The sequence below is a fragment of the Conger conger genome, chromosome 3 (genome assembly GCF_963514075.1).
Source record: "Conger conger chromosome 3, fConCon1.1, whole genome shotgun sequence".
Classification (NCBI taxonomy): Eukaryota; Metazoa; Chordata; class Actinopteri; order Anguilliformes; family Congridae; genus Conger; species Conger conger.
Window position 1 is genome coordinate 19,379,940 of NC_083762.1, and position 23,808 is coordinate 19,403,747.

Below are 23,808 nucleotides of genomic sequence, written 5' to 3' on the forward strand. Positions count from 1 at the left end.
TGGCCCATTAGGCGTAATTGGTCCCCCAGGTGAATTATTCCGTCGTAGTGAAGTGGCGTCGACAGCGCATTCAGTTAAAATTTTGTGTTGAATGAATTGCAAGAATAGAAAGACGCAAAGAAATATAAATTGCACATCAATTTACGACTTCCAAGTCGCCATGCCATTTGACATCATCATGTTTTGTAAAAACGTCCTAGTCCTTCGGTAAGGTACTTTAGGGTGTATGTAGCTCTAATTAATGTTATTGTTTGTAACATGTAAAAGGGCTCAAATGGCATATGATAATATGATACCATTGCTTCATTCACTCATAATAATTATGTTATTTGCATTTCAAGGCCAGCAGGTTTACTGTTGTTCTGTGTCTTGTGCAACTCTGTGGCCACAACCATACCTGTGGGTAAGTGCATTCTGTTTTATACAGCTTAGGTGCCTATTTGGAGTGACACTCTCACAACAGTGGTTGTCGCAGTTTGATCTATCTGTGATGTTTCACATCTTGTAAAGGGACATTCAAAACAGAGTGCCATGATCATCACTTTTGGCTGACTGTCAAATACAACTTTCTTGGACACATGGTTCGCTTTGACATTGAAGGTGAGTGTACATGTGTCATCTGTCTACTGTTATCAATACTTTTCTTTTGTTATATTTTTTGGAAGTACTATTAGGGCTGGGGGTTTCTGCTTGTTGGAATAAACATGAAATGCCATTTTAATGGGCAGGTTCTTGTTAAAGCGAAATAATACTGGGGTCGGGTAATATGTGCAGTATACCTTAAAGTGATGTACAATTAAAATTGTAGTACCACTGAAAAAAACATTTTGGAGCAATAAGCATGTTTGGTTGGCTGGAAGGACGTGTATCATGTTGAAGATTGAGCATTATCAGTTAAGTTTACAATTAAACTTACCCAGGCTTGTCTTACATGTCAGTCCATATTTACCCAAATCTGCAGTATCCCTTTGTGGTTGAATATGTTGATGAAGTGGTAAATATGTAATTTATACTCACCTTACACATCTATCTTTGTGATTCAGAAAGAGGAAGTGTCCACTTTTTGTCCCACCAGCGGGCGGCAGAGTGTGGCTACACCATGGTATTCAACTCTCGTGGTGATCTTGTCCTTCGTGCCTCCTTCCTGGCCTGCTATGTGGATAACAAGGTTAGGTCAGATATGTGATGTTTATTATTATCAGATAATATGACTATTTTAACTGTGATTCACTTAATTATTGAAGATTGACTGTGTTCTCAATTTATTTAATTATATATTTGTTATAATTAATTAATTTGTGATTTTATTCCTCTGTAACAGCAACTTATTACAAGAGTACTTTTTACTGCTTATTGAGGTCTAAGAACATGTCCTTCCTGTTCTTTGTGGTTCCAGAAAGATGCAGAATTTCGGCTGCACCTGTGGTTTGTGAACAAGGAAGCTAATGGGAAGGACGTGGCCTACCCTGTGCTGCTATCCTGCCATCTCCAGCAGCCCTGGAGCCCTCGCCAGATTGTGTGCGAGGAGAATTACATGGAGGTGAAACCAATGTATGAATTTAAAGGATCATCACTTAAAAGTTTCTTGATCACACCATATTGTTGTTTTTTCTTCCTCAGGTGTCTGTGAAAAAGGAAATTTCAACTGCCAGTCGCCAGGATTTAAAGTGGTTGGATTCACCTATTTTGGTTTGTATTGCTCATGTCACTGTGCTACGTGCATACTGAGTATTTTCCTCTGGGTTTGTGATTATACTTTTGTAATAGTGACACAGTGGACCCATTGACTGAATTCAATTGAATTTGTCACAGTGAAGCTGTATGTTGGGATCCCTGGGAATGTGACTATACTGTATGAGGGCTTCTTTTACACAAAACCATATAAATTCATTTTGCTAAAAGACAAAGCATCAGCCAAAGTCCTAAACATGCACCTGCTAGCAGTTAAAACTGTTGTATTCCCACACCAGGCACCTGAGGAGGAGAGGAAGGGGCTGGAGAAATGGCAAGTGGCATTCCACAAGCCGGAATACCCTGGAGGGGAGTCGATGCCTTTACGAGACGCAGAAATAATGGGTTACTACATCAACACCACAGACACCCGCATAATTCTGCGTTGTCCCTACTCTTCAGTGATGTCATACATGCTGCAGGTCAGGAGGCAATACTCATCTCAGGATATGCAGCATATGGATAGAATGAGTATTTTTTAGAAAATGTATGATGTAAAATCAGGAAAGTACCACTGGTGTTCATTAGCACGTGCATCAATGAAAATAAGTTCTGCTGTAATATGTAATCCTTTTAATAACAGTCTCCATGCTTTCCTTTCTTGCCTGTATCAATAGCTACTAAATTACAATTTCTTCCGCATTAGCATATCTAGAAGAAGAGATCCATATTTTATTGCATTTATATTTTTCCTGTTTCTGTTTTGATTTCACCCATTTGTTTCACCCGATCCATCAACCTCAATATCTCCCCGCCACTTTACCTTGCCCTTCACTCTTTTCCAGGAGAGAGGGGTCCCATTAGAGGTGGTCCATGCCTCTATCTTCTATCACCACATGTGGAGAGTTTTCAAGGTTGATGTCTCTGTGGCCTGCACTATGAGTGTGTCCTTTTTAATTTTTCACTATTTACTTCAAGGTTGCGATATCAGGCCAAGAAGCTCCCCATACATATCTCTAAACCTAATATTGTCAACAAATAATCACAGTTTAGCTCACCTGTTCAATAATAATCCTCAGTTTGATTTGGCATCTAAGGTAGAATGAAAATGCAGACCCATTCCAACCAGTTTAGAATTGTTCTGTCTTTTTAGTTTTGGGAATTGCAGTTCAGCTGGTCCTTCTCCTGTGTCAAATCTTCTAGAAACTTGCAGACATGTATGATTGGACAATTATTTAATGCACTTGGTGTTCTCTAATAGTGATGCTGTTACCTCAAATTTCTGGAATGAAACTTGTAACACAAGGGACATGAGACATAAGTCTTCCCAAATATCCTCACATTTGACAGATAATTTGACAGAATTAAAAATGTTACTTATGCAACTGAATGGATGAAGATGTAATGTTAGCTGATGTTCTTCACACCGTGATAAGCCTTGTTCCATTCCTGACCTGCCAAATCTATCACCACTCCTCTGTCTGTCCTTCTACCATCCTTCAAGACAAGGCCACTACAGATGGGGAACACATTGTTGGGACCTTCCCTCAGGTCCTGTCCCCACTGGTGGAGGGGAGGTTCATGGACAGGGGCATGTGGTTTGGAATGGACACACATCTCTTAAGTGAGTGTTCCATGAAGGAATTGGGCTACAAGACTGGGTTACAGAATGGAGTTGTGGAGATCAGGATTCCTCTTGGAGCAAAGGGAGTATACATTAAGGTAAATCAAACTGTGTGGGCACACCACTAAATTCTCAGTTACTCATTTTGCTACAGCTTGTTTGTGTTCTTGGGAGATAGAGTGTCTGATCTATAGATTTCTTTATCATTCCTACCTCCAGAGTCATGTGGTTGATGAGAAGTATGCCCAGTCTTCATCAGTAGATTTATTCTATGTACACAAGTGGAAGGATGGGCAGTGGGCCTTGACCCAGTATCTCTCCTTCAGACCGCTAAAAACCCTGTATGTCCCCAAAATACCCATACTCATCAAGAGTGAGTATTCTCTTTGGAAACCTCACTTATAACATATTAATCTTTTTTTGTTTTTGTCCTGACAAATTTATAGTGCCCATACACATTCACTTCAACTTCAACAACTTCAATTCAGAAAGCAGCCTTCTAAGGTTACATGGTATATGGTATACCATGTGGGGAAAAACCTTTTTTTTTGCCATCCTCTCTCTTTTCTGTCTGGAAACTTCTGAAGACACTATGCCATCAGAAAAGATGTTTTCAGTGACCCTTGGACCATTTCCACATGACGTGTCTCTGCGCAATGTCACGATTGGGGGTGAGCCTCTATCCCTTGTGGAAACCGTAGAGCTGGGATTCAAGATCTCCTTCGTCCCGTTCAACAATGGCGCCCATGCCTACCAGCTAAAAGTTCCGTTCTCACACCCTCTCGTCTCTCAGAAGGTGAGACCACTTCCAGGGCCTTTTTTACAAAACATAAACTAAATAGAATGTTTGAATGTGTATGTGTGTATCTTCCATTCTGTAATATGCACTCACTGAGCACTTTATTAGGAACATTTTTACTTTATTACACCTACTTATTCATGCGATTTTTCTGATCAGTCAATTGTGTGGTAGCAGTGCAATGCATGCAATCATGTAGATACGGGTCAGGAGCTTCAATTAATCACATCAACCATCAGAATGGGGAAAAAAATTTGATGTAAGTAACTTTGACCGTGGAATGATTATTGGTAGCAGACAGGGTGGTTTGAGTATCTCAGAAACTGCTGATCTCCTGGGATTTTCATGCACACTAGTCTCTAGAGTTTGCAAAGAATGGTGCAAAAAAAGAAAAAAAATGACAGAAACGCCTTGTTAATAAGAGACGTCAGAGGCGAATGGCCAGACTGGTCAAAGCTGACAGGAAGGTGACAGTAATGCAAATAACCACACATTACAACAGTGGTATGCAGAAGAGCATCTCTGAACACACAACAGATCAAACACAATGCAGGTTCTCATACCCTGTATTTGTGTTGTGGCATCCATCTGAGATACCAGTCCTTTACCTGTGGTGTCCTCACTCCCCAGTCTATAGATGGTGGATACAGAAGGTACACCTTAAAAGTTACCTTTGCCTTGGACATCTCCCCCCATGGAGACGTCTTTTACCACCATAGCACTGTGGTGTCTGATTTACCAGATATTGGTAAGTTGCAAGTTCCCCTTGCTTCAAAGGTTACCACAGTCCTTTTGTATTCTCCATCCTGTCTCTTACCCTCATTCAATCACCCATCCCCATGCTTGTTTCAGCAAATGTATGTTTTCTTTAGTTTTCTCCCAGACTTTGAAATGCCGGTTGTGCTTAACATCGGTGTTATGCCACCCACCCAAACACACCAGGCCATGCTACCTCTTTTGTTTCTCTTTTTTCTTCCCCTCCCTTTCAGTTCTTCCCAGGTTGGAGGGTAAGTGCACACCTGAGGGTATATTGGTACTGCTACACTATGGAAACCAGGACTTCCAGTGGGAGATGTACTTGGGGAACCGCAGGCTGGACTGGGAGCTGGTGGAGCTTGGTGGGTACATACTGAAGACTGAGGAGGATTACTTCAGTGTTGAGCTACCTCTATACAGCCTGGGCATGACTTATGAGGTATGTGGCATCCCCTCCTGCCGATCAGACTTACACAAGAGGGTACATACATAGGCACGTAAAGTACTAAAAGCTTTGTGTCAATCTGCTTTGTGTCAGCCCTGCACTTTGCATCACATCTCTGTTCTGGCTCTCCAGTGGTTGAACAAGCTTCCCATGGTGGTCAGGACAGTAGAGACCCAACCCATCTTCTGATGCAGACTGAAGACCAACCTCTTCAGACTATACCATGCATTAACAGAATTGACAGGGCTGCCGTGGGTGTGGCACACCCATATGAGCATCCATAGTTGACCCACTGAGTTCCCAAACATGGACACTAACTTCTTTAATTTATACTGATAAGTAACATAATTTGCACTAAAAACATTTTTAAATCAGAGTTGACATTGTATCTTTGAAATTGACTCTTCTTTTTATTTGCGTTGTTCTACAGTAACAGTGACACTATTTCTCATTATGCCTCAAACATGTTTGATGGGCTAGTACCACCCCGTGGTACCTGACACTAATTATTTCTTTTTGAAATATCGGATATTGATGTTATAGCTTTGTGATGATGGGTTAGTTATCTTGTGTTGTTTACTTTTGCTGGTTTGCTTGGTTACCTTTACACTTATGGATTATTAATGGCCCTTCTGTGCCTTCTTGGTAATATTGCATTCCTGAGACTAATAATGATGTCCCTTTTTTAACAATTATAATTGTAATGAAGACCTGCCAATTGAACGGCTTGGTTTTTCAATAATCATCTCACAGTCTCCCTCCTTCCTCTGTGTAGGACCTCAGCTTGCAGGGGCTGGTGGCCAGGGTTGAAGTCACTTTGGTGAATGTGCAGACGATGGGAGCAGAACACACCTTTGTCCACCACTGCAGCTTTCCTGTCAGGGAGCTGCTAGGTAAAATGTTAGGGGAATGAAGGATGAGGCCATGTATCTGCCCAGAATGAAAGCTGGAATCACTTTATAAGGCAGTGTAATTTAAACACATGGAGTACAGAGCACTACCCCATACCCTCCCCCCTCTAAAGTTCTGAGATGCTTTGAGGAGCAGGTCATCTGCATGCACATTCAACTGCTGTCTCACATACTGAATGGCAAACAGCAGCACCACATCACCTATTATTCTAAAAGCAAGCTTCAAAGACAAACTGAATACATAATGCCATTTCAGCATTGACCCAAGGTCATTGACCCAGTCCTTTTTCTGTAGTCTGCCTACCAGAAGGGAAGATTGTGGTACTGGCTGATACTTCCCGTACCATCCCACCAATTGAACCAAACCACACCACCCTACTGGATCAGAATTGTAGACCTACTGACTCAGACAGTACCCGGGCCCTTTTCTCCTTTTCTGTGGACTCCTGTGGTACCATCCATACTGTGAGTGGAATACATATTTTAAGCTTACTTCAGTTCTGCCCCTGAAGCTGTGGTATCTGCACCCCCAGGTAGACACTGCTGTTTAAGTAAGTTGATATTTAAAGTAATGTGGGGCAAGTAGATGGACTAAGCTTGTGTTGTGTGCACCAGACTTCAGTGTAAACTTCAATATTTTAATAGCACTCATATTTCTGTAACATTAATGTTACTGTAAGCTCATTGAAGGTAATCTTAAAGGAACAAGAACCTCCTAAATTAAACACTACAGTATTTTGTCTAAGCAATAATCCACACCATTCAATTTTTCATTGATTCAACCATCCCTTCATCTGTTTGTATTCAATCTGAATCTGTCTAGCTGATGGGGAATCACCTTGTGTATGAGAATGAAGTGAGGTATATGGAGAAGCACCTGTCCATACCTGACCCCCTCATTGAAGAAAAGCCCCGCTATAGGTGAGTCAGGTTTAAAGGATACTCTTCTGTACATCAGAATTTTAAACCATTTTGTCTGATTATTTATGTGCATCATTAAATTTCACCCTGACAGGCTGACAATCCAGTGCCGCTACCCTGTGAATGACACCAGCACCATCACCATCTCCCAACCTTTCTACAGTGCCTTCACACCCCCGACACATGAAATAAAGGAGGACTTCAGAGGTGGGATATGCTGCCCTCTATGGCTATGTATTTACCCGCATGATCAGGCTGCCATTAGTCACCACAATGATGTCACTGTGTACTTGCCTTTTTTTCCTCTTTAAGGTCAAAGAAAACCAGAGGATACCTAAAAAGGAGTGATTGTCAAAACGGGTACAGTATTTTCACTGTCAATTGAAACCAGACCCACAACTGTGGTTTGTGTGAAAATAATGCTTCTCTCTCTCTTCTCCATGTTGCTGTGAAAAGTTGATTATGTATCTTACTTTTTGGGGGCTGGCTGTGGAACCGTTTTTGGGGATTCAATTTGTACCATTTCATTTCATAGGCTTTTTAATATATGTTGCAGGCTATGTTTGTTTATATGTTCTAAGTAAAGTATGCAGTGGCTAGTTAGTCAGATTATTGACCAACTGGCTTCAGACACTGGATGTAGACACTCTCACTGCTGGTTTGCGATCATTTTGCAACTGTATGTTTAATTTGACACACTTTCAGCTTTATGCCACTCCTGAACATCAGTGCATTATTTCTGCCTTTGGTTTGTACATGTCTATATCAGCCTGTCTCTTGTCTCAACAAAGGAGCTCCTGCCGGGCCCCTGGGCTGAGGGCCACGATGCCAGAGGACCACAATGCCAGAGTGGCTTTCTGGCTGCACTCCTGCGTACACACAACACCTGTAATAAAGCTGTACTGTTTCCTACTGGTTACTGTGTGTTTTCTTAGTGAAAGTCATACAGAGCTAGACTAGCTTTTAGCAGGGACCAAAATCTCTTCTTGCTATATGAATGAGAAATTATTTTGAACACTTATTTTCCTTTGTCTTAAAATGAGTGGTCTTAATTACTTTATATGTAGGATCTGTTTAACTTGGCCATGTAATTGCTGCTAAATCACAAAATTACAGAAGTAAAATTGTCGTTTAATTTTGCATGTTGACAATAGCATTTCACCATATATTTTGAGACCATAGGCATATACCAAATGGAACAATGTGTAACTCATGAGTGTACAGTGCCACCATGTGGCGACGCAAGTTCAACGACATTGCATTACGGTACCTGTGCTATACATTTTAATTCCCAAAAATTAAACCAATTAAAATTCTTTGCATGGTCCAAGTGGGTTGTATACTATTACATGTTGGAAAAAAAAGTTACACTGATAACTTGGGAAATTAAATAATTATTTTATCAGGCTGCTTGTCTTAAATTCGTCCACACACGCCTGTGGTGTGAACTGAGACTTGAGGAGGAATCAATCGCTTAGTTCAAATTCATACTGGCTAAAAATAGTCCCTAATTCTCACAAACCGAAAATCCAACGCGCCCCCAGCGAAGGATATCGTGTTTCTCCAAAACCTTTCGAGCTGAAGAAAGTTCCATAATTACTTGCAGGTGTTTATTTGTTTTCATTCTTTGTTTTCATTGGCCATTACAACTCAGCGCGTCTACTGACGGTGTAAAAAAACAAAGAAACACTCGGTCCGTTTTATATTCAGAACAAACGAGGTCTAGATCATTTTATCGGACTACTTTTTGGAATTTAAATACAAGACTTATGGGGTCACTTCTCCTCTGGGGGTAAGTGGGATTTTTCAAGGCGGAACAATCTATGTCTTGTATGTCTGTTTAGCGTTAATATCCGTATATTCTCAGCAGACTAATGAATGTTTTTCAGAGTTACCTCACTGTTCGTGGCCCTGTTGGCCAGTGTGTACGCTGACATAGCGACTCAAGGCAAATCCCGACACGGTACATAATTCGATATTGTCTGGACGTTTTCCAAACGCGAAAGAAGAAAGTTTTTTTTTTTTTAGAGTCATTCCCCTCTCCTTAGGTGCAAGTGTAGCTGAATGCAGAGACCGCTACTTCTTGATATCGACAGACTTGAACTTCGCAGGAAATCACTTCTGGTTTGAAATTATTGGTGAGATGAATATTATGTAGGTCACTTCACTCTCGACAGATCATTTCCATTGTAAAATGCGCCAGTGTTCTCTGAATTTATACACTGCACCGTAGCCTCATAAGGTGTTCTAACAGTATGTTGGTACTGTCAAATCTGTCAATATACTATATCTAATCGATATAAATTGTATTTATTTATACACCAATCATGTTTAGATAATGGAGTGCATAAGCTGGAGCCCAAATATGCAGCAGAATGTGGCTACACTTTCAGCACCATCAATGCAAAAGAATTCCTGATCCTCAGAGTATCCTACTTTGCCTGTCATGTGGAAAATAAGGTAATGTACACCAGATTGTGTGTGTGCGCGCGTGCGTGCGTGCGTGTGCGCATGCACATTTCTGTCCCCCTCAAATACTCAGTATTGTTCAGAGGCAAAAGTTAAAAATATAGGTGTGCATACCCAATGATCAGATGTCCATATGTTTATTGTTATCCCATGCTCTAAACTGATGCCTGGGCTATTGTATAGGATGATGCAGAGTTCAACCTGCACTATCAGATTGTAAAATTGGATGTGAGAGGGGAGAAGACCACACACCCCTCACAGATCTCCTGCAAACTGGACAGAGATTGGAAGCCCAGGGAGGTGGTCTGTGAAGAGAATTACATGGAGGTGAGTGGGAGATATGGCAAACAAGGTACATCAACCCAGAACATAACCGGGTACATTTTTAATCTCCTGTGTTTCCTAGGATACAGATTTTTACAGATCTGTGTATTTTATTTTCCCCCCAATTATCTTGGTTAACAGGTGTCTATACAGTGGAACATGTTCAGGCTTTCAGAGTCCACCACACAAAAATACTGGGAAATGGGTCCTTCTGGTGTAAGTAATTCTGTTTGTTAATAGACAAAGTGTGTTTTACATACATTTTTATGTGTTTCTCATCTATACAGACATGTTTTCTGGAGCTAATTTGATGTTGCCAGGCTTAATTTGATTCGTCCTGATTGAGTACAGTGATGCATCAGTTACTCGGTTAAACTGAGACAACAGACTGGATATAGAATGGAGAAGAACCTGTAATGCAGGGGTGCACAAGGGCCAATCCATTTCAGGATTTTGTGCCAACTTCTGGTCTTAATTATTTAATTGACTCAATCATATCTTTTCTAATGTCTATGAGTACCAGCTGCAGACTGTAAGTGTATCCTAATGATTTTACTGTGCTCAAGTACAGGCTTAAACCGTTATAGAACAGTCAGCAAATTAAAAACAAGGCAATTGGTTGAAACAAAAACCAGTATGCAGACCTGCCCTCGAGGACTGGAGTTGTGCACCCCTGCTATAATGCATATGCAAGCCAATTTTATTGATGATGCAAACAACTTTTGCTCCCTCAGGATACAAGGCTCTCAGGATGGCAAATCCTGATTAAGAGGTCTGATGCTAAGCCCATCGTACTCTCTTTAGAAGAGGCCCGCAATCAGGGGTACACCGTGACTTATACTACACGTCGTATTGTCTTCCGTTCCCCCTACAACACAACCTTGGCAGAAATCCAAATGGTGAAGTTTCAAATATCTTTTCCAAACAACTTCTACTCAAAAGTCATTTTAACACTCACACCTTCATCCTACTGCATACAGGTGCATGGAATTGAAGTGGAGATGATCAATGCTACAGTTGTTTTCAGACAGAACTGGGTCCTCGTCTCCATCAAGGCAATCCCTGCCTGTGCCATAAGTAATCATGTTCTTGTCCTTTTTATAAGAAAATATTTGGCTGCTCCTTATATACTTAAGTGCTCCTTATCTACTTCAGTGCTAAAACTCACTTTTTATGTTCCCTTTTTCTCCTCCACAATTTGGAATGCCCAATCATATTTATCAGCACCCAGTGAGTCACCAAGCAACCCCGAAGCTGTCATACTTGAGGCTCTTTGAGTGCATATTTTTAGAATTTTGTTCTTTAATCCACTGTTGCCAACGGTGCCAAGGGGGCAATGAAACTCATGACAATTGACTTCTTTGCCTGCCAGACCCAGGGAATTTCAATGGTTCACATCTGGGGTGGACTGTCCCGAAGATCATGCCACCTCTGACACAATCTCCCTCAAAATTTGAGGAAAAGGACCTCCTGATTGGTGTGGATGGACATGTAGTGGACAGGGCCACTATGAAAACCCTGAACTACAAGCTGGACATATCTGGGCCGTATGTGACGGTCTCTGTCCCTCTTTGGGCAATTGGAGGGGTAAATGAGGTGAGAACCTAACTATTATTGATGTTGGACCTTCTGATTCCTAGAGTTGTTTTTTATTTTTATTTTAATTTATTTTATTGGAACTGATTCACATATGCATGTATTTCATATTTGATTCACAGTATTCATGATCCTTATGTGATTTCACACATTAAATGCCCTTGTTTCAGAGCCATGTCATTAATAACCAGTACCACAGTCGGTACACAGTCCAGCTATACATTCAACACCTTTGGGCAGATGACATGTTTGAAGAGACTGAGCATCGCAGTTTTAGGGTTGTGAGGACCTCCTACATTCCAAGGGTACCTTTCACTGCTGACCGTGAGTAACTTCATCAGACCTTTAAATAATTTATAAAAGCTTAGAAAATACTGCTTTTATAGTCAACGGCTGTGAGCAAATAACAACATTGTAACTATACTATTAAATTTGAAAGATTTGCTTGATAAGAACCACCTGAAGTATAGACTATGTGCAGCAGAACTGACAACTTTCTCTTCTAGTAACTACAATTGAGGAGCGCATCTTCACTGTGTATCTGGGAAACATCCCTTATGATGTGGACCTGACTGCAGTGAACCTCAATGGAGAGACCTTTACTGTGCCTGAAGCAATTCAAAATGGCTATCCCATCACAAATGTCCCTCATTCTAATGGATCCCATGCCTATCTTATCAGAGTTCCTATTGATGACCCCATTGTGCCTAAGATGGTAAGCTAATTTTTTTCATTTAGTGCAAATCCTGGGTATTACAGTTCAAATGTATTGGGTGTAATGTTTTCGGTGTAGTGTCCTGAGTTTGTGGAAGTACCAAGTCAACTATCCAAATTTCGTCATTGACAGCACTTGGGAGAGGGCGTTGTTCAGTTCCTCTTGGAAATAAACTACACTCTGGACATCATGCCCCAAGAAGATCCATACTATCATCCAGCTTCTGTTACGGCTAAGCACAAGGATTACTGCAAGTCATACCAATTGACTTTATATTCTTGTTTAACCTTTACAACAAACACTAATATGTTTTGCAAATGAATGGCTTCAAATCACTATCTCCATCTCTCTTAATAGCCCCTCCTGTCTTCAATGCGGTTTGCACAGAGAAGGGAATTATCTTCAATATTGACCAAAAAAAGCTGGGATATATGTGGGAACTCAGTATTGGACATTATGCCCTTACTTCTGAGTTGGCAACAAAGCATGGCTACATCCTCTTCAATGACAGCCAGAGCATGACCCTGGAGATTCCCCTTTTCACCACTGGCTATCTATATGAGGTAATGGACCATATAAAACATAAATGCATAATTGTATCCACTATGGCATTACATTGTTGGCAGAAGTTGCTTTTGTGTACACAAACTAGAATGATTGTGGGTAATATGCATAGCAAATGTAATCAAATGCCTTAACGCTTATCGTGATTGAATATTAGCAAAAGTGAACTTGTCACATGATAACTATTGTTATCATTAATGTCTCATTAAGTTTGGGCAAAACAATCTCAAATCTGTTCAAGAAAAAGGTACTGTTGGGTTTTCCTGCTTGTCTCTCAGGATATCAACTTGAGCCAATTCGTTGGAACTTTTGAAGTTGTCTTGAGAGACACCAGAACTCAGAAGATTGCAGAAACAATAGTGAAGCGCTGCCTCTTCAAAACACATGAGCTCGTTGGTAATGTTATTCAGTGCCTTATCTGGACTTCAGCATTCCCTTGCCATGTGTAAGATATGTCTAGCAGTTTTTTTGCATGCTGCCACAGTGTGTGCACCTGATGGAGTAGTCACAGTGGTGATCACCACAGCCACAGCATTACCAGCCGTGGACCCATGGCAGACCACTCTTCTGGACAAAGCCTGCAAGCCTAAGGAGTCTGATGAGGCTCGCGCTCTCTTTACCTTTCACGTGAGCACATGTGGAAGCAGGATCACGGTACATCTACAAGTCTGTTTCCTCCACAATATCAATATATAACTTCTATTTGGGTGGGTGGTAGGGATAATACGAATGCACTGCTTCATGAACAGTTAAGGCTTTGCATTCCCATAGCAGTAACTCACATCATTGGAGTGAATACATTTCGCACATGGCCAAATGTGATCTGTTACTGTTAAATGGTTGGCATTTATATAGCGCCTTTACCCAAAGCGCTGTACAATTGATGCTTCTCATTCACCCATTCATACACTCACACACCGTCGGCGATTGGCTGCCATGCAAGGTGCCGACCAGCTCGTCAGGAGCATTTGGGGGTTAGGTGTCTTGCTCAGGAACACTTCGACACTGCCTGGGCAGGGGATCGAACCGGCAACCCTCCGACTGCCAGACGACTGCTCTTACTGCCTGAGCCATGTTGCCCCTGTTAACATTAATGGGTCTCTGTGAATGCCCTTTTACTGTTTTGTTATCTCTAAATTTTATATATATATATATTTAAATATTTTCTTACTATTTTTTTGCATGCTCTCAGGTTAATGGCAACTATTTGACCTATGGAAATGAAGTGGTCTTTAATAGGGCTATAATTCCAGCCCACCAACCAGTCATCACCAGGGATTCTGAATTCAGGTACTCTTAACAACCTTTGACTTCTGTTCATCTGCCTTGATTACCGAATGTACCTGTGGTCAAACAGAAAAAAGTGGTGCACAACAACACTCTCCCACAAAACATTAGAATAGTTGGCCATTTTAAGAAGCAGCTCAAAACCTTCCATTTGGCTTGAACTGATTTGTATCCTGCCCATTGATACCTATTCATATTTTTTTATTTTGTTTTATACTTCTTTTATTGTTATCTTTTATTCTACTTATTTAACTTAGAATTTATTGACTCATACTCTTTTATTCATGGTTTTATCTCAACCTACATCGTTTTATTTTTTCTATTTTAGTTTCTGTTTAAAATCTTTATAACTGATTATGATTGCTGTGCTTTTGCTTGTTTTTTTGCCTTTTGTTTTTATTTTTCCTGTTAAGCAGTTTGAGCTGTAGTCTGCATGAAAGGTGCTATACAAAAAAAGCTATTAATAATAATAATACTGTTATATCTTCTCCAGTATGATTGGTCCTGCTACATATGCACAGATTCATTGAGTGATACATTCTGGCTATCCTTTAAACCTTAGATACTTTAATCTAACTTTAATTTGGTAGGGGAAAGGGTATGCCATTTAATCTTGAACGAAAAAAAATAGTTGAACGAAAAAAAACCTTTACTAATGTAGGAATGTTTAGATTACATGCACTTGAAAATATTGCTGCCTTCTAATCTTCCACATTTTGCAATATAAATGTTTGCTGTTATGTATGGTGTTAATTATTCTTTTGGTTCTTCCTACTCTCAGACTTACTGTAAATTGCATTTACCAAATAAATGATACTGTCAGACTACACACTGACAGAAAGTTTCTGGAGGAGCCACAAGTGTCTGGTGTGGGATCCGTTACGGAGACCAAAAGGCACTTTGGTGAGTTGGACCTTACAAGATTGTAGTACTTGCATGGTGTCTTGGATGAATCTGGGCTTACTTTTTCCCACAGATCCTGGACAGATGAATGTGTTAAATAAGCACAATGGCATTGTGAGAGGTAAGACTGAATGAATTCAATTTGAATACATTTGATTACCTTCATTATGTTTTATTCTATTTTCCAGGTAGCACATCTGAAGACTTAGAAACATTGAATGAAATGGAAGAATACAGTGAGTTAAATTGTGAGTGCTTGGTGCTTATTTTGAAGCAGTGTACTTACACTCTTCTTTCTTCAGATTCTGCATTCCCATATGTGCCTGTTGTTGGAGTGACAATCGCTGTGCTTGGGACTTTGCTCGCTGCTTTGATCAAAAGGAAATGTTGAATTTTCAATAAAGAGTTGTGCACCAATGTCTTTATAATAGTCTTTATTTAGCATCGTTCATACATTCTAGCTACTCAGAGTGCTTTGCATGAAAACTAAGATAAATAAAATTACGAAACAGAATTGCTCCGGCATTTAGAAAATGAGAGGCTGTTGCATTTCATGATGATAGGAGTCCTTACAATATAGTGACGGCATATAGGCCTAATTTATGCATTTATATATATTGAATATATATATATTTTACCACCTCCTATAGCACCAGATGTAGGCCTATTATTGTTCCTAAAGATTTTGTTTAAATGTCTTGTTGTATTGCATAATGAATTACTGATGGTCTGGAAAGTATGCTCCACGTCAAAATGACTCCTCTGACAATCCGTTCTCTTGCAGTTTGTAATAAAATTGCAAGAGAATGCCCTGCCCTGCTACCTTAATCATTCAAGCGTGAATTGACCAGTTAGCAATTATGAAGTGAAAATAACCTGCATTCAGTTATCTGGTTATATCAACACCAGAAAAGTTGAACTTAATTGAATCTGCTCTGTGAAACCGGCCCCTGGAAAGCTGTAAGGTATACTGGCCTGCATTTTCACCTTAAAGCAGTGGTTCTGAAACCCAGTCCCGGGGGGCCACCGCGTATACTGGATTTAGTTTGAGCCACAATCCCAATCCCTGACTGTTAACTTCTCTAAATTAGGTACTTGTCATATTAAGAGAATATTTACCTACTTAAGTTACATTATGTCTGAAATTGATATCCACACCATGTCAGCAGGATAGACTGACACACACGTCACAATCAGAGGTGGAAAATCCAGGTTCAGAAAGCAAAAGTTCTCCCCAGTATTTAACGCGGGTGCACAAGAGCCAATCCGTTTTAGGATTTTGTGCTGATTTGTGGTCTTAATTAATTGGCTCAATCTGTGGACTGCAAGAGTATCTTAATGATTTTACTGTGCACAAGTACAGGCTTTAACCAGGGTAGTTTATAGAACTGTCTGCAAATGTAAAACAAGGCAATTGGTTGGAATAAAAACCAGTATGCAGACCAACCCTCGATGTGCACCCAACCCTCGATGTGCACCCCTGATTTAGTACCAACAAACAGCATGCCCCAGCTGATCCCACAAGTGTTCAATTGGGTTGAGGTCTCCACAGTCTGGGACCAAACTCCATCCTCCAAGATGACAACGCTTGCCCCCACAGAGAGGGGTTTATTTGGGAGTAGAGGGAATGGAATGGCCTGCCAACAGTCCTGACCTCAACCCAATTGAACACTTGTGGGATCAGCTGGGGCGTGCTGTTCGTGCTAGAGTGATCAACACAACCATGTTGGCTGACTTGCGACAAATCCTGGTTGAGGAGTGGAATGCCATCCCACAGCAGTGTGACCAGGCTGGTGTATTGCCAAGAAGCATTGCTACAACAGATAAATAATCTACCAAACACAAATTTCCGAACTTTTTGTTGTGCTGCAGCGTGTAGCAAGTGATGACGCTGAGCGATTGCAAAATATGACGTCTGCTGTCTAAATCGCTGTTTATTTTGGAGACCATTTTGCACACTATATGGACATTCACTAGAGCAGGGGTGTCAAACTGAATCCTCAGGGGGCCGCAGTGTCTGCGGGTTTTTGTGGTTTCCTTTTAATCAGCTGCCAATTAAGGCCAATTAAGGCCTTGAGAACAAGGCGTGTGGATTCTTTAACCAATCAATGACTTGAATGAACCCAGAACACCCCAAAAACCAGCAGACACTACGGCCCTCCAGGACTGGAGTTTGACACCTGTGCACTAGAGTAAGAAACCCCCCAAATACACCAAAAGGCGGAAGTATCCGAGAGGTGAAGGAAACGCGTGTAGTCTGATCAATGCTACTGGAACATGGTTAATTTTATTTTGTTCTCGTTTATCTGACTCCAAAAGATAAGTTCTGTTCAAACAGTTCAACAAAAGGAACTGCAAATGTCCACCAATAGTTTGGCTCTATATGATCGCTATCTATTTGTATAGACGCGGACGTGCCTGTGGCATGTATAGCCTACAATGATACACGTAGTATGTATCTTGTGACGGCACTGGTGTATAGGCGAGTGACTACGGGGTGCAGGTATCCGAGGTTGTCTATGTGTGTTGGGACTCTAAACTAAGTGTGCAGTGGTGCAGTGGTGTAAATCAAGAGGGTGCAAGTTCAAATTAATACAATTTATTCAATAATGTGCAATGCAGAAATATAATTACGTGGAAAGGTGCAATATTAATGGCTATACGCGAATGGTGCGCAGGAGGTCGTATTAGCAAGTCTCCTTGAACCATTCCACGTTCCCCTCTATATACCCAGGGTTTACAGGAAAACACAAAATCATAAAATAAGGAGTCACAAGATGTCGGTAACAATGGTCCTGCTGATGTTATCTCCGTATGTCCAACAAACCTGGTTAACCTTTGTATTACAGCTGGATGCTGACTCACAGGTAACTTGCATTACCTGTGGTTTATTCCTATTCAGCAACCAGTGTACTACACCACCAAAGACACCAAACAATTTCCCACATCATTAGCTATCTAAAGACACCAAACACTGTGGAAAACCCATGGTTTATACAGTGCTATTTCAACTCATCAGTTCTAGGAGCATTCCACTGAGGTGGAAGAATTGTGCAGAGGCAGCACAATGATGGGAGCAATAGTCCTGTATTGACGAGCACTGTCTTTTCATCAAACCTTGCTGTCTGTCAACATGGTCAACACAGTCTGTTTCCTTTTGGGGGTCTGCAGAGAGGCACACGTATGTAAAATGCCCTACACTAGTTAGGGATTAGTAGCATAATTAGTGAATAGTGAGGCATTTCGGTCACAGCCATAGTGTCTACAGATAATTGCTTGAACTGCATGCTACACCACCTGATTTCACTAATTAGCTTATTATCTGAACCAAACAGGTAAAATAATTAGTGAAATCAGATGGTGTAGGGCAGGGTTAGAGCAAATGCCTGTAGACCCTGTGGCCCGCAGGACGTGAGTAGTGCTGATTGATTTGGGTATCATCTCCAGGTTTTAATATGTCCTGTGAAGGTAATCATTGATTAATTACATTACATTACATTACTGGCATTTGGCAGACGCTCTTATCCAGAGCGACGTACAATAAAGTGCATACCCATAACCAGGGATAAGTTCGCTGAAAGACCCTAGAGGGAAGTACAATTTCAACTGCATTCAGTTGGGTTGATATAGTTATGGCACTCCTCTTATCAAAACAAATTTACTATAGCAGCTGTCTCTAATTTGTGCATTGGATTTGGAGCAGTAGCCTACAAAGGTTTAGCAGTTACAGCTCAAGGTTTGTGAAATTAGTGTAGGGAAGAGCAAGCAAGTAGTTTCTGTTGGGTTTCCAAGGTTCTAGGGGTGCCTTTTCCTGCAATTGGTTTCTGGCTTGGTGGTTTATACTGCTGAATGGTTGTGATGTCTCTTGGGTGTTGTTTTGTGTAAGTTCTTCAGTGTTTTTATTTATTGAATTCTCATTCTTTGTGCAAGCTGCTGAATTTGTGTGCTGTGCCTCTGTTAATGTCCCACTACATGTTTGTGATCATAACCCCCCACCTCTCTCTTTGTCTTGTAGATTGCCTTTTCTTAATTTGCTGTTGGTCATAAGTGTTCACTGTAACAATGTTCCTGATGGTAAGTGTTTAGGAATCCATTTATTTGTAATGCTTTGGTCAAAGTTCATTCTCATACTTGCAAAAGTTGGTAAACTTAATAGTTCAAAATTAAGTTGCTGATCTATGGCCAAAGCTAGTACATTTTTCATTCTAAATTTCTCCCATTGGGTTGATCCAGTTGCTTAACTCTAGGTGTCCAGGTGGAGTGTCGTGATCGATACCTCTGGGTGTCCATAGAAAAGCCACTTGCTGACCGTATTTTCCAAATTGAAGCTTTGGGTGAGTAGTTCTATTGCCTTCAAGCACTGTATTTTTATACATTTCTACTTAAGACACCATGTTTCTTTGAACTTCCCTCAGATGATACTGGTGTGTACCCAATCATGGAGAAGTATGCATCAGAGTGTGGCTACACGCATACCTATGATGATGCAAGTGGAAACGCAATCCTCAGGGCATCCTACCTGTCCTGCCACACTGACAATCCAGTATGTTCTATAATTTGAAGATCCAAAGGCTTTTGGAGTACTGGCTTCTCACTGACCAATGCCATAATTCTCTTCTGCCCCCTCAGACTGATGAGGTCTTTGTCTTCAATTTCAACTTGATCACCAGTGACCAAGGCGCAGTCTCTGTCCCTTTGTCAAAAACCTGTACACTGTCACTGCCCTGGTCAAACCGGGAGGTCATCTGTGAACATAAATATATGGAGGTACTGGATTATTTATTTTTCTCCCTCCTGCCCTCCTCGGGCCCTGTGCATGGTTTGCCTTATTTTTATATTTTAATGTGTTAATTTTTTATTTTATTTTTTAATCCCCCCCCCCCCCCAGGTCTCTGTTAGAAATGTGCACTGTGCCTCCAATGGAGAAACCTCTAACTCTTCTACCTCTTCTGTTGTAAGTATTAATGGTATCCTACTTTTTGGAGGGGTTGATCTCCTGTGCTTTACTTCTTACAATACTACAAACCGTAAGGTATTCAGTTGATGATAAATTATTTTTCTCTTTTCTGGAGTAAGGTTTTAATATTTTAACCACCCCTAGGCTCATGAGTCTGCCACAAATGGCTTCAAGGTTCTGTTTCTGAAAGGGGGTGAGGAAGTTGCCTCCCTGTCAATTGGTGATGCACGGATGCTTGGTTATGTCATTGATGCCACCGCGGAAAGGATTGTCTTTCGTGCAGCCTACGGCCAGCCCCACTCGGAAATAAAAAAGGTACGACCTGTGAAAATTGTTATTCCTGCTTGCAGGAGTTTGATTGCTGAGTGTGGTGTTCTCCAGATTAATGGGATTCCTGTTGAGGTGGCACATGCAACGGTGTTCTTCCGCCGGAGTTGGACGGTGGTGATGATAGACTTAACAGGAGCTTGTACCTCAAGTATGTGCTAATTGTTCAACCCTTACTTATCTGTGCTATGGTTGTAATGTTGTGCTTCCTAACTCAAATTTACACTACCTGCATCTGTACAGATTTGGGTTCTTTTGATGGTGAAAAATTGCTGTGGAAGACTCCCATGGTTATGACCCCGCTGCTGTACGACCACTCTGGATTTGTGAGTGAGCACATCCGTTTTGGTGTGAAAGGCCAGCTCCTGGATGATTCCACAATTCGTGATTGGGGTTACATGCTGGATATTAGTGGGGACTCTGTGTGGATTGGTGTCCCGTATTCTGCAAATGGAGGGCACCGATGGGTAAGTCTGCAGTGTGCTATAGGTCCATTTATTTTGCTACTAGTGGTACACCACCTGACATCCCAGGGGCATGCAACTTGTAGGTGGATAATCTCAGAACTAATTTTACATTTGTATATCACTGATCTTTGTGCAGAGCTTTGTGGAAGACAACACCTACTCTGAGTACTATTGGGTATCCCTGTATTATGAGCATGTGTTTATGGATGGTAGTGGCCATCTCACCAGATTCCGCCAGGTAAAGAAACTTACCAGTCCCCTGCTGCTTCAAGTCCCCTTCACAATTGACCGTAAGTCAAATTTGGATTATTTGTTGGTTATATTCCTGCAAACAGAATAGACAAAGTACTTTTATTCCTGATCTGCAGAGACCATCCTTGAAGAACACTACTTCACTGTGTATCTGGGCAATTTCCCTTATGATGTGGAGCTCTTTGATGTGGTCCTCAATGGAGAGCCTTTCAGTGTGCCTGAGGCAATTCAAAGTGGCTATCCAATCGCAAGGGTCCCTCACTCTAATGGAACTCATGCATATGTCCTCAGGGTTCCTTTTGAGGATCCTGTTGTACCTAAAATGGTGAGTCCACCTTCATGCTATAGCCACTTCAACAGTGGTTCCAGAATGCTAATACTAGTGGCTTTTCAGCCACTCTCTTTCAGTGACTCGTACCACCTTGGCGCATGGCTTTTGATCAGTCTAATTCCCATGATCCTTATTGTGCCAGTTGGGTATGCTACCAATTGCTGCATTTCACTCCTTTTCACTGGAAGTGATGGCAAAGGCATCTGTAAACTGACTAAATTCTGGTACCTGAAGCACAATGGTGGAGTAGCCTGAATCTTTGGCATGTGGCTTCAGGTGTAAACTTGCTCAAGCTTCTGGTTTGCCCTGACTTACTACAGATGGTTTGTCAAATCCTAATTATTATTTTTTTTTATTAGTACTTCAGTGAGGGGATCCTCCAGTATTCTTTGAACATAAACTACACTCTAAACATCATTCCTCATGACCCTTACTACCATTCAGCTTCTGTAATTGCTCAGATCAAGGATGTGTGTAAGTATTTCAATCTACCTTCTTTATTTTAATTTTTATTATTTTTTTATTTGGGAAGAGACTGGAGCTGTAGATTTCCTCCTTTCTTTCAATAGTCCCTCCTGATTTCAATGGGGTCTGCACAGAGACCGGCATAATCTTCAAGATGGACCACCAAAAATTGGGTTACCTGTGGGAGATTGGCATTGGGCATTATCCCCTCACCACTGAGTTGGCAGCACATCGTGGCTACCTTCTGCACAATGATAGCCGGAGATTGACTCTAGAGGTGCCAGTCTTTACACTTGGTTATATCTATGAGGTAAGATGGTTTTATTTCTTCAGTTTTCTAGCTTTCACATCCAGATTAAGTGGATTGAAATGGAACATTGCACCATATCTAATGTACCATGCCTTATCCCCTTCAGGACATTAACCTGAAGCAGTTTTTTGGCACATTTGAAATTCTGTCAAGGGATGCAAAGACACTGGAAATACAAAAATCTGCAGCCAAGCGTTGCCTCTTCAGAACTGATGAGCTAATAGGTAATGCTTTCACTAAATTTGAAGTGGGAACATTATTTTTGAATTACATGATCCTTGTTCTTGTAGTTTGTTCACCAGATGGTGTCATGACTGTGGTAGCCAATGTGACTGCCCCACTACCGGAAGCTGAGCCAAGCAGAGCCACTCTTCTGGATGCTGGCTGCAAGCCTGACGACTTTGATGAATCTAGGGTTCTCTTTGCCTTTAGAGTGAACGCATGCGGGACCAGGGTGATGGTATGATTGAGTTCCAAATGCCATATTGGATTCTGTGTATTGAACAAAGTTGCTGTCAGTCGTAGAGAGCGATTATTAATTTCCCCCTCCCACACCAAAACAATGTGCAGGTTGATGATTCCTACATTACCTATGAGAATGAGATTTTGGTAAATCGAGGACTTTTTCCAGAGGGGGCACCAGTCATCACCAGGGATGCCGATTTCAGGTAAATTACATTGTGAAATTGTAACTTGATTAGAAATTAAAACTACAATGTATGAAGCAATATAAATGCAGACTATCCTCCCTTACAGGCTGACTGTACAATGCTACTATCCAGTCCATGATTTCAATCAACTGTTTGTGGACAGGAAGTTCAAGTCTGAGACTCCTGGTTTTGGCTCCATCAATCAGGCTTCAGACTTAACCGTGAAACGTAAGCTGCCTTAATTTTTGGATCAGTTTGCTTTCTTTAGATGGGTTATGCATGTAATGTTTCCATTCCTGCAGATATGCCCAAACAAACTACTCCTCCAAATGTGCCAAAACAAACCACCCCTCATGTGCCCAAACAAAAGACCCCCCCTACAGTTGCGACAGCTACAACCAAATTGGGACCGGTTCAGTATGTTCGGGTCACTTTGGGTTGAAGGACCTGCTTCTGAGGTAATGTGCTGTCTAAGCCAACTTTATTGTTCTGCAACTTGAGAATTTTCTATTAATATCCAGCTTTGATCTGCAGGTATTGTAAAGAAGTCTGACCTGGATACAAAATAAATATTTTTGTTAATTGTTGCCTTGGTGTCTTTACTTTTTGTGTGGTATTTCAGACTAAGCATGCTACTGTATATTTACTCTAAATGATTGTCTTCCAAACTATTGGAATGCTCTGAATGATATTAACTAAAGGCGTGAATTGAACCTGAAGGCTTTCCTTTATGTAGTCTGCAAGACTAAAGGCAAAAACATAAACTTTGTCTTGGGGTGCCACTGCTGATTCCAAACCAGAATTAAGAAGGTGAATTAATTGGACAGTTCATATTCAGAGTTAAGTCCCATATTAACTTTGCTGCTGTTTATTGCTAACTCTTACTAGAGGTAAAGGTTAACCAGATTGCCTCCATTTTCAACATGAAGACATGCTGGGGGTAACTCCTTATTCTTGTATAATCAATTAAATCAAGCTTGAGTTAACATTCCACACTTCTGTGTGAGGAGAAACTAGATCAGACAACCAATATTTAATAGAACTGTATTAAATTGTACATTTTC

General features: G+C 41.0%; 3 protein-coding genes across 9 annotated transcripts; all 3 read left to right on the plus strand.

Moving 5' to 3' along the window:
• The first annotated feature begins 32 nt into the window (after nt 1–32).
• LOC133124589 (uncharacterized) lies at nt 33–8,041 on the plus strand. 2 transcript variants are annotated; one of them, XM_061235907.1, is made up of 19 exons: nt 33–207; nt 342–403; nt 511–600; nt 1,044–1,168; nt 1,397–1,540; nt 1,621–1,689; nt 1,971–2,153; nt 2,517–2,613; nt 3,176–3,393; nt 3,515–3,668; nt 3,883–4,091; nt 4,725–4,842; nt 5,084–5,289; nt 6,071–6,188; nt 6,502–6,671; nt 7,030–7,127; nt 7,222–7,334; nt 7,440–7,487; nt 7,919–8,041. In XM_061235907.1, the coding sequence occupies exons 1-18, from the start codon at nt 92–94 to the stop codon at nt 7,463–7,465; spliced, it is 2,316 nt and encodes a 771-aa protein (XP_061091891.1). In that variant the 5' UTR covers nt 33–91; the 3' UTR covers nt 7,466–7,487; nt 7,919–8,041. The 2 variants fall into 2 exon arrangements, with proteins under 2 accessions (XP_061091891.1, XP_061091892.1); XM_061235908.1 differs by lacking the exon at nt 342–403 and having other exon boundaries at nt 428–600.
• A 711-nt stretch (nt 8,042–8,752) lies between these two features.
• Nucleotides 8,753–15,402, plus strand: LOC133124588 (uncharacterized). Its single transcript, XM_061235906.1, has 20 exons — nt 8,753–8,919; nt 9,017–9,090; nt 9,176–9,265; nt 9,463–9,587; nt 9,780–9,923; nt 10,062–10,136; nt 10,655–10,819; nt 10,901–10,997; nt 11,293–11,516; nt 11,687–11,840; nt 12,023–12,231; nt 12,364–12,481; nt 12,589–12,794; nt 13,074–13,191; nt 13,280–13,422; nt 13,988–14,085; nt 14,864–14,985; nt 15,059–15,106; nt 15,174–15,221; nt 15,288–15,402. The coding sequence occupies exons 1-20, from the start codon at nt 8,897–8,899 to the stop codon at nt 15,374–15,376; spliced, it is 2,370 nt and encodes a 789-aa protein (XP_061091890.1). The 5' UTR covers nt 8,753–8,896; the 3' UTR covers nt 15,377–15,402.
• A 2,977-nt stretch (nt 15,403–18,379) lies between these two features.
• Nucleotides 18,380–23,331, plus strand: LOC133124705 (uncharacterized). Of its 6 annotated transcripts, none has more exons than XM_061236125.1 (19): nt 18,380–18,453; nt 19,001–19,059; nt 19,233–19,319; nt 19,401–19,528; nt 19,615–19,752; nt 19,874–19,939; nt 20,087–20,257; nt 20,324–20,420; nt 20,513–20,736; nt 20,873–21,026; nt 21,105–21,313; nt 21,679–21,793; nt 21,889–22,094; nt 22,201–22,318; nt 22,385–22,554; nt 22,665–22,762; nt 22,851–22,972; nt 23,047–23,202; nt 23,279–23,331. In XM_061236125.1, exons 4-18 carry the CDS (start codon nt 19,424–19,426, stop codon nt 23,184–23,186), a joined length of 2,133 nt encoding a protein of 710 aa, XP_061092109.1. In that variant the 5' UTR covers nt 18,380–18,453; nt 19,001–19,059; nt 19,233–19,319; nt 19,401–19,423; the 3' UTR covers nt 23,187–23,202; nt 23,279–23,331. The 6 variants fall into 6 exon arrangements, with proteins under 6 accessions (XP_061092109.1, XP_061092112.1, XP_061092110.1 ...); XM_061236128.1 differs by having other exon boundaries at nt 18,395–18,453; nt 19,219–19,319; XM_061236126.1 differs by lacking the exon at nt 18,380–18,453 and adding an exon at nt 18,519–18,721.
• Nucleotides 23,332–23,808: the final 477 nt, after the last annotated feature.